Genomic DNA, 12,522 nt, shown 5'->3' with positions numbered 1-12,522 from the left:
CTGAAAACCAAGATTTCTTTCAATGATGGAATGGTATTAGTTCTGCACAATACCTATATTCCTATCACCTTGCTGCTATTGTAAATATCTTGAAATGTAATTTATGCAATATTTAATAGAACCTGGAATATGAATTGTGTGATCAGTTTTCCCAACTATAGTTTCAACATAACTTTTCTTTGTAATTATATTTATTTCATATTACGCATGTAAAAACATGACTCTTGAAGAGTCTGAAGGTGTCACACCAGATTGCCATGTATAACATAAAAATGCTTAAAATTATAGCAGCTCTAGATACAATAGTCCCAGGCTGCCTTTCTCTCAAAGTGCTCTGTAGTGGCTTTCTGATGCATATTTCCATACATAACTTTTAAAATTCTGACTATTATCTTGGGTGAAATATGATCCTTATATTATTTCATGTATCTTACATTTATTTCCTTAAGAAAAAAAAAAGGTAATTGTTTCTGTCATTGAGCAGGATGAATCATGATACATGACACCATTTTTAAGAATACCTTTTTTTGGTAGCGGTTCTTAGCTACCCCTACCCTAACTTAAGGGTAAAAAAGTTGTTCCAGCCAGTTATGGCAAGGAGCAATACAAGGGATCTACTTGTTACTCTATGCAATAAAAAATGGTTGACAAGCCCCCTTTGAACCCTTGCTTTTGAGAACCAGGAGAAATGTGGGAAAAGCTGAAGTAGCATTTGTTATTAAGCTAGGAAGAAATCTTTGGTAGAAAGTGGTGGTAGCAGCAATCAAAGGAAAAGGCTTTCATGGACAATGAGACAGGCGAGAGTCCAACTATGCATGCCAAAGATAGGCTTGTGTTGGCACCTGATGCACCACTATGTAATCCTAAATTGTCTGCTCAGAGAAACATTGTAGACAGGAATGTTGTTTCATAGCACTATTACTAGTTTTGGCTATATTATAAGCTTTTTAAAGAATTAGGCTGGGAAATTAAGGGTGTGCAGTCAATTCAGTTGTGCCCAATTCTTTGTGACCTAATCTGGGGTTTTCTCAGCAAAAATTCTAGAATGTTTTGTCATTTTCTTCTCCAGGTCACTTTACAGGTGAGGACACTTGTCCAGAGTGATGCAAAGAAGTATCTGGGGTCAAATTTGAACTCAAGAATATAAGCCTTCCTAACTCCAGGCCAGCTGCCTGAGGAATTAAATATCATTTAAAACATTATTTTCATGGGAAAATAATTTTGGTGATCTAAATGACTGAAAAACAAAATCATAGATTGCAGATTGTCTAAAAATTTAATCTTAGTTTTAATGATTTCTCCGTCTAGATTAGGACAAACTGAATTTAAATGGGGGGATGAGGCAGGGAGAAGGAAATGGGAAAAGGGAAGAGGTTAAGTTTCTTGAATTATCATTATATATATAAGAAACTTAACCTCTTCCCTTGAAAATTTGAAGTAAGCACAAATTACCAAAGTTCAATTTCAGAATATGCAAGAGAAAAATCAATCTTAAATGAAACTCTTGAAAAATTATTCTTAAAACTAACATCAAAACCAAAAAACTGGTGCCAAGTGAATTGCTAAAGAATATTTTCAAAACACTAATTAGCATAAAATTAAGATAAATGCTAGTTAAGTAGCATACAAAGTATGGAATCTAGAAAATTCTCTAGTTCAGCGACTAAGAATAAAGTAGTATACTTTATTGCATTTCAACACAAAATAATGTGGCCAACAGTAACATACAGGTACACCATTTAATATTTATTATATGCATTTTATGTACATTATTTTTCAACAGCTGTACTTTGCTATGTGGTACAATCTTAAAAATTTGCTGATTCATAGTTTGTAAAACAAAAACCTTACAAAACTCATCAAAACTCGCAAACTGATCAGAAAAGTTTTGTGGAAGACTAGAAAAAATACTTTATTGTCTTAATCATGCATTACACAAACAAAATCTTTAGTTACACCGTAAAATTAAGCACATCTGAAAAAATAAAAACAGGGATAACTAGTCCAAACACAGCAGATTTTCTGAATCCTGATTCAACTACTTTTGTGTCCTATTTGTAATGCAAATATAACATTTTCACTCCAAATATTTTTTAAACAAGATAGCTTTTCTGGAATCGTGGTAAACTGAGATATGTAACGGGAGAAAAATAAGTTGGTTTGCAAATTAAACTATGAAATTATCCATTTTTAGTCTATTTTAGACTGTTCAAAGAATGCCATAATAGATATACAGGGCCCTTTAGCACATACATAAATGATATAAAGACCAACAAAAAGTGAAATAAATAACAATAGGCCATTAGAGTAAGATGGGTAATCCTTGATAAATAAACTTGTAAATACAGTAAGATGTACAAAATATCACATAGTGATAGGATGCCAAGATTAGTTTTTTTATTTTTGTGGTTTTTTTTTTAATTTTAAAGAGTTCATTGGGGGTAGTAAGCCCCAGTGTTTTATTTTAACACATCTTTCTTTACAGTCTTTTATTTATGAAGACAGTTATGTGATGATGATGATGATGATGATGAATTAGCATCCTTAAGGAAGGACTTGGCTGAGCTGTATTAGGCAAAAGAAGGGAAGAGTGGTTACACGGCAGCGGGTCAGTGAGATCTCTGTGTTTTAGGGTTCTATAATGCAGAAAAACATCATCAATACAATCTTGAGCACTGTTGTGACAGGCTAAATATATAAAAAGACTTATAAAAACTAGAATTTTATCCAAACATTTTGTGCAACTAATGCTAAAATATTTTTAAGTTAAATTTCCTTTTTTTTTTTTTTTAAAGCAAAATAAATTTAAAAGGGAATCTGTGGCATTCAACTGATAAACAGAGAAGATCACTAAGAGATGAAAAGAAAGCTACTCTTGGAGCTCACTTCCCCCCCACAAGAGCACCACATCCTAACCCTAAGGCAGCACACAGAGTCCAAAATAAGTCTTTTTCTAAGATCAGACTCCACACGTTGGCTTAGACATGTAATGAACAGACATATGCTCAGTTCATATCCAGTAAAGGCTACAAATACTGGTTTCCTTTTTTGCCCCCACAAAATACAGTAATTACAGTTAAATGAATGAGCCTGACATTATTCAAGATGTGGTGATTTTCACCAATTTAAACCTGCCCCAAAATAGCCTTTGCTTAGGCAGATCATACGTAGTGTCTTATCAGTAACCTCATTGATGGCAGTGATGCATTCCCTCTTTCTGTCCAAGAAGACCTGCTATTATGTTGCAGGTATTTTTTTTGTGTCACACAAATACTTTGGCAAGGGCATCAGCTCCTGCACTGGCAATATATGCTTTTGATGGATGGAAAGCTACATCATAAATGGATTCATCCAACTTCTTCCTATGAGCTGTTATTTCTTGTACACATGTCTTGCTGTCTAAATTCCACAACCTAATGGAACAGTCATGACCTGTGGAAGAAGGTCACAATTAATTAAATCTTGCAACAGAACCACAATTAGCATAACCACTCAGACATCATGAATTACATTAAGACTTACTTCCAGACATCAGATAGATGCCATTAGGATCTACTGCTAGACTTGTAACGGCATCCAAATGAGCAACCATAGAATGGATCATTTTACCTATATGAAATACAATAAAGAACGTTACTGAATTAACTACATTTGTTGGGGGGGTTTACACTTACCTTTAACATGTTAATAGCAACAATTCACTTAAGAGCAAAATTCCAAAATGGATTTTTAGTAAGTAGCCTCAAATAACCAATATGCAAAATGGTGTTAGACACTGAAACTACACTGACAAGAAAACCGTATCACTAGATTCTACATAAAATTACATAAAGAACTAAAGAATACTGTTTGCAGAAGTGTAACAACATTTAAACAGATTGCTAAAACAAGCATGGGTAAATCTTCCTATATAAATTCAAAACTAATCAAGTTCATTATTCTTCTGAGACGTCAAATTTTTCATACTGCAAGAATAAATAAAGGCAAGGCCACAATGCTGTGCCATGAATCCAGGCCCGAAGTCAGATAAAGTCTAAGAACCCACTTTCAGAATGTTTTTAATGCAAAAATGAAAACATATATAAACCTACACCGTCTACCACCAAATTGACAAGTAAACCAAACCTACTGAAATAAAAATAGACAAAAACAAGTTCATGAATAATAAGCTAAAGAATGCTCAGCCTAAAAATTACTCTGAATTTGTCTTAGGCATTAAATGAAGATACTGTAAAAAGCAACCTAATAGGGACAGCTAAATGGTGCAGTGTATAAAGTGCTAGCCTTGAAGTCAGGAGTACCAGAGTTCAAATCCGACCTCAGACACTTCCTACCTGTATAAACCTGAGCAAGTCACTTAACCCCAATTGCCTCAGCAAAAAGCAACCCAATACAAAAAACAATTTAGAATTAAATGTTTAAGATTAAAGAGAAATTAAAAAAAAAAAAAAAAAAAAAAAAAAAAAAACACACCCCAGATGGTACAATAAAACAAAATACTCTTCTAAATGGGGAACCCTTTACTATGACTTGTCACTCCACCAAAGTCAGGAAGTAGCAAGCACTGCAAATCACATACATTTTCCTATACCAACACTATTTTTATAACTAGAAATGTTAGGGCTGCTCCTAATAAAGTAAGGCCTCCTTGCACTACTGTGTGTGTGTGTGTGTGTGTGTGTGTGTGTGTGTGTGTGTGTGTGTGTGTGTGCGCGCGCGCACGCACATGTGCATACGCACACACATGTACATACACACATATCAAGTGTTTAAGATATAAATAAGCATATTTGTATAATGCTTCAAACCTAATATGAAATATAAAGTATAGGAATAAGCACCACACAAATATGCTTGATTACTATTACTTTTCAAGTAAAGCAGGATACACTTAATTAGCAGGATAACCAGGAATGAATGAGTTTTTCTGATCAAGTCTTAACACATATATTTACTCTGAAAGCCTAATAAGGAAATAAAAAATTATAGGAATATAACTGTAAAATTTAAGTAATAATCATTTCTTGATAAAGAATGTTACTTTTATTAAAAGCTACCAGTCATTATTGTAGTTATGTGAAGTTAATGAAGAATTAAGCTAAAGACTTTTTTAAAGACTAAAATATTATAATTTCCATTAATTTGGCCTATTTTTTCCTAATTTCAAGAGAATGCTTTATAGATCTAGTACCCCAAGGTTCTAAAACTAACATGTATTGCGTATCATCAACTTCCCTACTTTTAGCCAGAAAAAAATCAAAATGACTTAAGCTATTTTGAAGAAAACAAAGACTCCATATAAAAAAGCTACTATATAAAATCTAGAGAATAACACATTATAAAAAGTTACTTAATAACATAATCTGAAAATTAATAATTCCAGTAGAAATAAGGCAAAATAAAAGCAATAATATTCTCATAATAAAAATAGCAAGACCAGTTTTCTTACCCGTTTTATTGTCAAAAAACTTGATGTGTCTATCTTCATGAGCAGTAATAGTAACAGGGAGTGTGGGATGGCTTACTACCCTGTTAATATGATTATTTGATTGTAAACCTGGATGGAAAAGAAAAAGCATGACCAATGAATTACTTAGTTTTCTTTACCGCTGCATCTTGTACTTATCATAAATTACAATCCCTCATATAGACTAAACTATTGGGAGTCAATAGTAAGTTAAGATCACTACTTAATAAAAAGACTTATACACCAAAGTCTGAAGATGTTATTTAGGGTTCCCTTTTGCTACTCATTATACGTGGGAAGTTAATTTAAGATTACCTAGTATGTATATTGATGTATTTTTCTATGTTCAAGCTCAGGATATATTATCAGTAACAAATATAATTTCATGAGACAATAGTAATTTCACTACTGATTAAATTTTTTATACAATTTATTAGAACTATATAAGTTCATCCTGAGAAAAAGGTGATGTAGTAGAGATTTTTTTTTTTAAATAAACCCAAACAATAAAAATTAGTCTTGTGGAAAGAAAAAAAACAAAAAAACATAACAAACAAACAAAAAACAAAACAAAACAAAAAAAACCCCTCAATTTTATCAATTTTTAGAAAAATTTTATCAATTCCAGATTAAATTCAAGGAAAGAGGAGAAAATACTTTAAAATTAAATAGCAATTTAGAGTTACAAAGTATTTCATATATAGCATTTCATTTCACTCCCATGGTAATCACGAGAAGTAAATGGAGAAATAATCCCTATTTTACAGAAAAAAATGTCACTAGCTATATATAGTAAGTCTTACTAGTTTGGACAAGTCACTTAGCCTCTAAATCTCAGTACAATATAAAATCTTTTAACTTTAAAAAAAAAAAAAAACACAAAACCCACTATGTGTAACAATAGACTTTAATCCAATGAGATCTATCACTGAAGCCCTACATATGTCATAGTTGAGTCCAAGGACATGGACTAATAGGAAAATTTGCATTGTAATATGATTTTTAAAAAATGTATTGTTCCTGGCTTTAAAGCTTCTACTCAATTGTATCAATATGATATGGAGGTGACTTTTTTTTTTTTTGGGGGGGGGGGGGGCTGAGGCAAATTAAGTGACTTGCCCAAGGTCACACAGCCAGGAAATGTTAAATGTCTGAGATCACATTTGAACTCAGGTCCTCCTGACTTCAGAGCTGGTACTCTATCCATTGTACCATCTAGCTGCCCCTCTCTAGGTTCTTAAATACTAAGACAGTGGGGCTTAACTCTGACAAGTTTTACTAACACTTTAAGTAGAGTTGCAACAATGGACTATGTCACATATTTACGTGCAAAAAAATACTCAATCTAGGTCGGTGTCTGCATCAGAAGATCCATGTTTGTGTCTTGGATCTGACGCTAGCTTTTTTAACAAGTGACTTGACACCTGTTAGTCTCAGTTTCCTCACCTGGAAATGAGCATATTTGCATCGCCATCTACCTCATTTGAGGTAGAAAAACTCTTTGTATACAAAAGAAAGAAAATACTTTGTATCTAATAAATTGCTAATGATAAATTTTTGAGCACAGAATGAAGAATTCAGAATTAAGTTAGAGAAAAGTTAATACCAACTTAGTTTTTGATCTTTGAACCTTATCTATTTATAATGAAAACTTCAGGAAAAAAATCTAAGCTGATGAAACAAAACAAATTCTAGAAGACTTACTCTTAAAGAGAGCCATTCCTCATTAAAGAAATGGTGAAAAACTATAAATCATTTTCAAAGTATCAACATAAAAACAACTATATGAAAAGATTGCTTCAAATTTCTAGACTAGAAAAATGATTCCCAAATTAGAGTTTATACCTATTGAATGGCAGGTGTTGAATTGACACTCAATAACTGTCTGGGGGAAGGGGAGATGAGAGGGAGAGGAGAAGAGTACATAACATATTCTTTGTAGACCTGAGAAATGGGCCAAACAATGCAGAAAAATCACTATATTTATTTATACCTTTTGATTCAGTGGCTCCACTACTGAGCACATAGAAACACTTATGGTAGGAAGAAATTGAAAATCTCTATAAAATATTGTAACATCACAAGAAACAAATATAACAAATTTAAAGATGAGATAAAACTGGTAGGAAGTGAATGAGTATAATGAAACAAGCAGAACCAGGAAAAAATATATACAATAACTTTAATATAAGTGGAAAAGCATATTAAAAAAGCTAAATTCTGACCAACTATAGTAACCAAGCTTGGCCTCAAAGATATGATAAAAACACTTCTACATTCTAGCTCCTTCCAGTGAATTCAGGAGGACTACATTTCAAACATACTCATTTTATACTAGTTGGTTTTCCTTAAATGTTCTTCTTTGTTAAACAACAACAGTGAGCTAAAGACATACCCCTTCCCCCATTCTCCCATTTCCTTTTTTAACACAAAGGATAGAAGTTGTAGGAAATCACTGATTGAAGAACCCTAACATATTCAAGCAAACTTACCAGAATCTACCTGTGATGAAAGCATCAATAATGATTGTGACGTTTCTAAATCATAAATGACTGTGCTGCCAGTGTTGAAAGAGGTCACCATATGAGCAGGATCACAGCCTATGAAGTCAACAGAAGTAGGTATCCCATGCTCTAAAAAGTCAGGAGGAATAAGAATGTATTATGATATCAAATGATCATTATGAAATCTTTATTCTTTTGAAAAGAAAATAAATTCTATGTAACACCAATTAAATTAAGACAATGAACAACTACCAGAAGGATAAAAAACACACTGAGATAATGATGCAAGAATAGGGAGGGTTTAAAAAATTATTCAAACATGAAGCACAGCTACAATAGCAGGAAAGAGAACAAATGTTTCATTTGAAATGATTCAAGGTACCTATAAAATAATTAATGATGAATAGACAATAAATGTGACACCCATTAGTTACTGGTTATTTCATTAGTTGCAGGTTATAGGAATATACCAATTTTTTTAAAAAGCTTTTTTATTTTCAAAAATACACTTCTCTCAACAGGAGATGTAAAAAGTTCAAGAAAAATTAAAATCATTTTCTCCTAACATAAACTAGATAAAAATTTATTATAAAGAGGATCCTTTAAATCCTTAGATTGATCTAATATCCTTTTGCTTTAAATAGGTAACTGACTAAAATATTAACATAAATTTTCCAATATTCATTTTTACCACTAAGAATATTCATCAAAGCCTACCTTGAATTACTTCTCTATCAAAAGCAAAGGAATTACAAAACTACTTAACTCCTGTAATTTTAACAAATTCCTTTTTTAAAAGTTTGCATTTTTGTTAGAAAATTTATTTACCTTTATCTCCATTGTAAGTGCAAATGCAAGGTACTTTTTCTGGTGGATTCCACAATCTAACAGTGCCATCTGCTGAACAAGACAGTAATTGATTCTTTATGCCACTGTAGGCAAGACCCCAGACTGCATCTGTATGAGCAACTAATGTGCCAGCTAGAACGTTTGGCTCTAGGAAAGAAGAGTGAGGAAAAGGAAGAGAAAGTAAATTTTAATTATTAAGATAATGGCAAAAAATAAATAAAACTTTTTGGTTTGTTGGTAATAAGGAGCTGTCATTTTACGATCACCACAAACTCATTCATAATATATCAGAAATCTTGTATTAAGTAATTCCTTATTTAAATTTAAAATTGGGCTTCTATTTCCAAGATTATAGCATTTTACTTTAATGCTAAGAAAGAAATTACTCAACAAATACAGTTAGTAATTATGTCAAAAGTTCCAAGTGCACAAAATGTCTATTTGTCATACCACCACATAATCTGTTAGGTTGAAGAAAAAGTTTGACTCTACGCTCAGACAAACCAGGTATGGTGGCCAAACTAGTTGTGCTGTCATTCTAATAGTGGTTTTACCTTTTCACTTTTTCTTCCTTTACTTTAGTGGTGTTTCTTAACCTGGGAAATTATCCAATTTTCCAAAAATGAATGTTTTTTCTGTCTAAATATATAACATGGTTAGAAAAAAGAATTTTCTTTGCAGACTCTTTCTCTACATCTTTTCAGACTTTGTAGAAAGTCATCCACAATAAATAACTAGACCTTAACAAAACCAAAATATGTAAAGTATGAGACAGAACAACTTCCTGATATGGCAGACAATCACACATTCACAGATCTGTAAGGCCCTAGTGAAATCATAATATGTACTGCTTACCGTATGTATCATATGGATCCACATTAGGACTAGGCATATTCCACCACTGAATAGTTGCATCAATGCCACCACTAAAACACTGTTCTCCGTTAGAACTAATAGCTAATGATAGTACAGGTCCACTACAAAAAGAAAAAGGAAAAAGATTATTTATCAAGGAATTTTTTTTAAGTCAATGAAAATCTTGAGGTTAAATTTACTTAATTACTTACATACACACACAAATATATATATATATATATATATATATATATATATATATATATATATATATATATATATATATATATATATATATATATATATATATAGTCCTTAAGTTATAATTTTATGTTCCTAAAGCTAGTTTTACCTATTCAAAAATCTTTCAAGGCCTTTTCCTTTCTTTCTAAAATTCAAACCTTCCATAATCTGGTACTCTGTGACTTGTGCAGGTATCCATATTATAACTCCATACAGACTATGCTGCAACCACACTGAACTACCCCCTCAGTAGAGACATTTTGTTCTCCTAGTTCTACATCCTTAATACAAATAGTAATGGCTGCATACATTGGCCTTTTATCTCCAACTTTGAGAGCACCAAGCAGAACATGGTTAATCCTCTCCCACAAGACAATTTCCCTAAATGTTTTTTCTTACTAAATGAATTAATCTTCACTAGGCACATTCCCAAGAGCCTTCATTTTAATTCTCTAGGTCAGGTATCAAACTTAACAGAAACCACATTTAATTGTAATTAGGAAACGTCTAATGAAATAAATAAAAACATACTACAGCAAAGGTAATATTTGTAAAATTTGTAGTGTGTTAAGTCAACACATGGCTCAAAAGGGCTTCTATTTGAGTTAGTAAGTTCTATCGAGCTATTGACTAGCTGGCTATAGATATCAAGACTGTCAAAAATTCATGGAGCCTCAAGATTACACATTAACTCAGCTCTGCCATATTCCCATATACCAAAATCCTTGAGGATTTCAAACAGAGCCCAAAGAAGACATTGCTGACATTTTTTTCAAACGAGTACATCCTTCCACCAGCTGTGAAGGGAAGAGAGTCAGGGGATGTCGAGACCTTGCCAGTCTTGGTATCTTATAATACTACTGACTGAAGTCCCAGGAACTTCTCCCTTAGTTTTCAGAGGGTTGCTAAGATAGACAGATTTATTAGTATAGTATATACAACACCATCTTCACAACTGCCATTTGATACAGTGAAAGCTAAGATTGGGGTTGATTTTTTTTTTAAGTTTTAGTTTTAAGAATTTTATTTGATGTACAATATTTATAGATTCCATGTGTTATAAAAAGTGAATATTTTCTAAAGTCAATGTCTTGTTTTTTAAGATGTTAGAACAAAAGCGAAAATTAATGTTTTGCTTTTTTGAGATATTAAAACAAAAGATCAGAGAATTGTAAAACATAATTTAAAATATTTTGCATGTTACCAATTTTATTTCTTGTACAACATAATACAGGTTAGTTCATGGTTTCTGTGTTAGAAAATGTATATTATCAGAATTAATGTTTTGCTATAAAGAACAGGAAGCAGAAAAGTCAGCCTTTAATAATCTCCCTCTAGTGAAAGATTTTCAGTTTTTGGTGACTATGGGAATCTAATCTTCTATTTCCCACAGTTATAAGGTTATCAACAGTTCTGACAAACTGATTATCTAATAACTTCATTTTTTGAAGCTCATTATAAGGCTATGTTTAGGAACAGGAACTAGATACTTTCTGATTTCATTAGTTTAGAGAAGTTTTGAATAAGGAAACTCTCTCTACAAGTCAATGACACCTTATCTGTGATTTGCCATCCTACGAGCTACCTATAGCGCTGCTCAATTAAGTGACTTGCTCAGAGTTGCTTTCTCTTCACTGTACTCATAATGCTTCATATATATTATGAAGTGTAAAAAAAAAAAAAATTATAATAGTTCTGCCTCTACCCCATGATGTCATCAAATGACCCAAACAAGTAGCTCCATCTTGTTAATTTATTCCACCTCCTACCACCCATTCCTTTCTTATAAAGACACTTTTTGTTGTCCATAAGTCAAGCTACCTTTGGCTAAGAGTCTTAGCAATCCTAATATTAGTCTTTTAAGACTTCAGTTTTCTTCTTTGATTGTCTTTTTAAACTAAAATTGGTTGGAGTTTTTTAGATATTCTAATAAGGTGATTAAACAATTGCTCTCTTTTCCTTTAAGGGAATTCTTTTTTGTGCCATAAGTATTACATTTTTGGGAGTTTTTCCTTTCGCCTGGCCTTTCCCAAGAGAAGCTTCATGAAATTCCATCCTCATTTCTCTGAACCGTTTAACACAGTCTCCAAAAATCTAGCAAACAAGTCAGACAGTGCTTCCTGAAGCTTTTCTATCATAAAACAAAGTTTAATTTTAATTTATTCTCTCCTCCTTTACTCCAACAACTAGTTTCTTTTTGGCAATAATCAGATAACTTAGCTATTGCCCTTGCTGTTTCTTCCAACTTCTGAAAGATGAAATTGCATTAAGCTAAGCCAATAAAATGTATTGTTGTTCTCCTTTTGACAGAAGAAAAAAAACGAAAAAACAAAAAACCCCCACCACTACAAAGTCTAGATAACTGAAGTCCTCCATGACTGCAGCATAAGATCTCCATGCAAGATAGGTATCAATTAACCAAATCTTCTATTATTTCCTTTTTCTATGTTCTCTGTAATATACTCTTGTAACATTTTCACTTCTGTTCTTCCATTGATCTTTATTCAAATACTCTTCTTCACTCATCTCTATGTCTATATTTTCTTAATCTATTTAAAACTATTTTGCAACTCTGCCCCTACTCTCTTTTTGTATATCCTGTTA

The 12,522-nt window shown here is 32.2% G+C and overlaps 1 protein-coding gene across 5 annotated transcripts in view; it reads right to left on the bottom strand.

The window, feature by feature from the left end:
- Nucleotides 1-1,725: 1,725 nt before the first annotated feature.
- Nucleotides 1,726-12,522, bottom strand: part of STRN3 (striatin 3) — an 86,364-nt gene continuing 75,567 nt past the window's right edge. For all 5 annotated transcript variants that reach the window (XM_074289567.1, XM_074289569.1, XM_074289570.1 and 2 more), the window contains 6 exons: nt 9,676-9,797; nt 8,800-8,967; nt 7,960-8,100; nt 5,450-5,557; nt 3,523-3,609; nt 1,726-3,432 (listed from right to left, as the gene is read on the bottom strand). In XM_074289567.1, coding sequence (XP_074145668.1) covers nt 3,263-3,432; nt 3,523-3,609; nt 5,450-5,557; nt 7,960-8,100; nt 8,800-8,967; nt 9,676-9,797 — 796 coding nt within the window. In that variant the 3' untranslated portion in view covers nt 1,726-3,262. The remainder of the gene's footprint in view (nt 3,433-3,522; nt 3,610-5,449; nt 5,558-7,959; nt 8,101-8,799; nt 8,968-9,675; nt 9,798-12,522) is intronic.

This window comes from Sminthopsis crassicaudata, chromosome 2 (assembly GCF_048593235.1).
Source record: "Sminthopsis crassicaudata isolate SCR6 chromosome 2, ASM4859323v1, whole genome shotgun sequence".
Lineage (NCBI taxonomy): Eukaryota > Metazoa > Chordata > Mammalia > Dasyuromorphia > Dasyuridae > Sminthopsis > Sminthopsis crassicaudata.
Note: the sequence above shows the minus strand (reverse complement) of the source record. Positions and strands in the feature narration are given on the sequence as shown.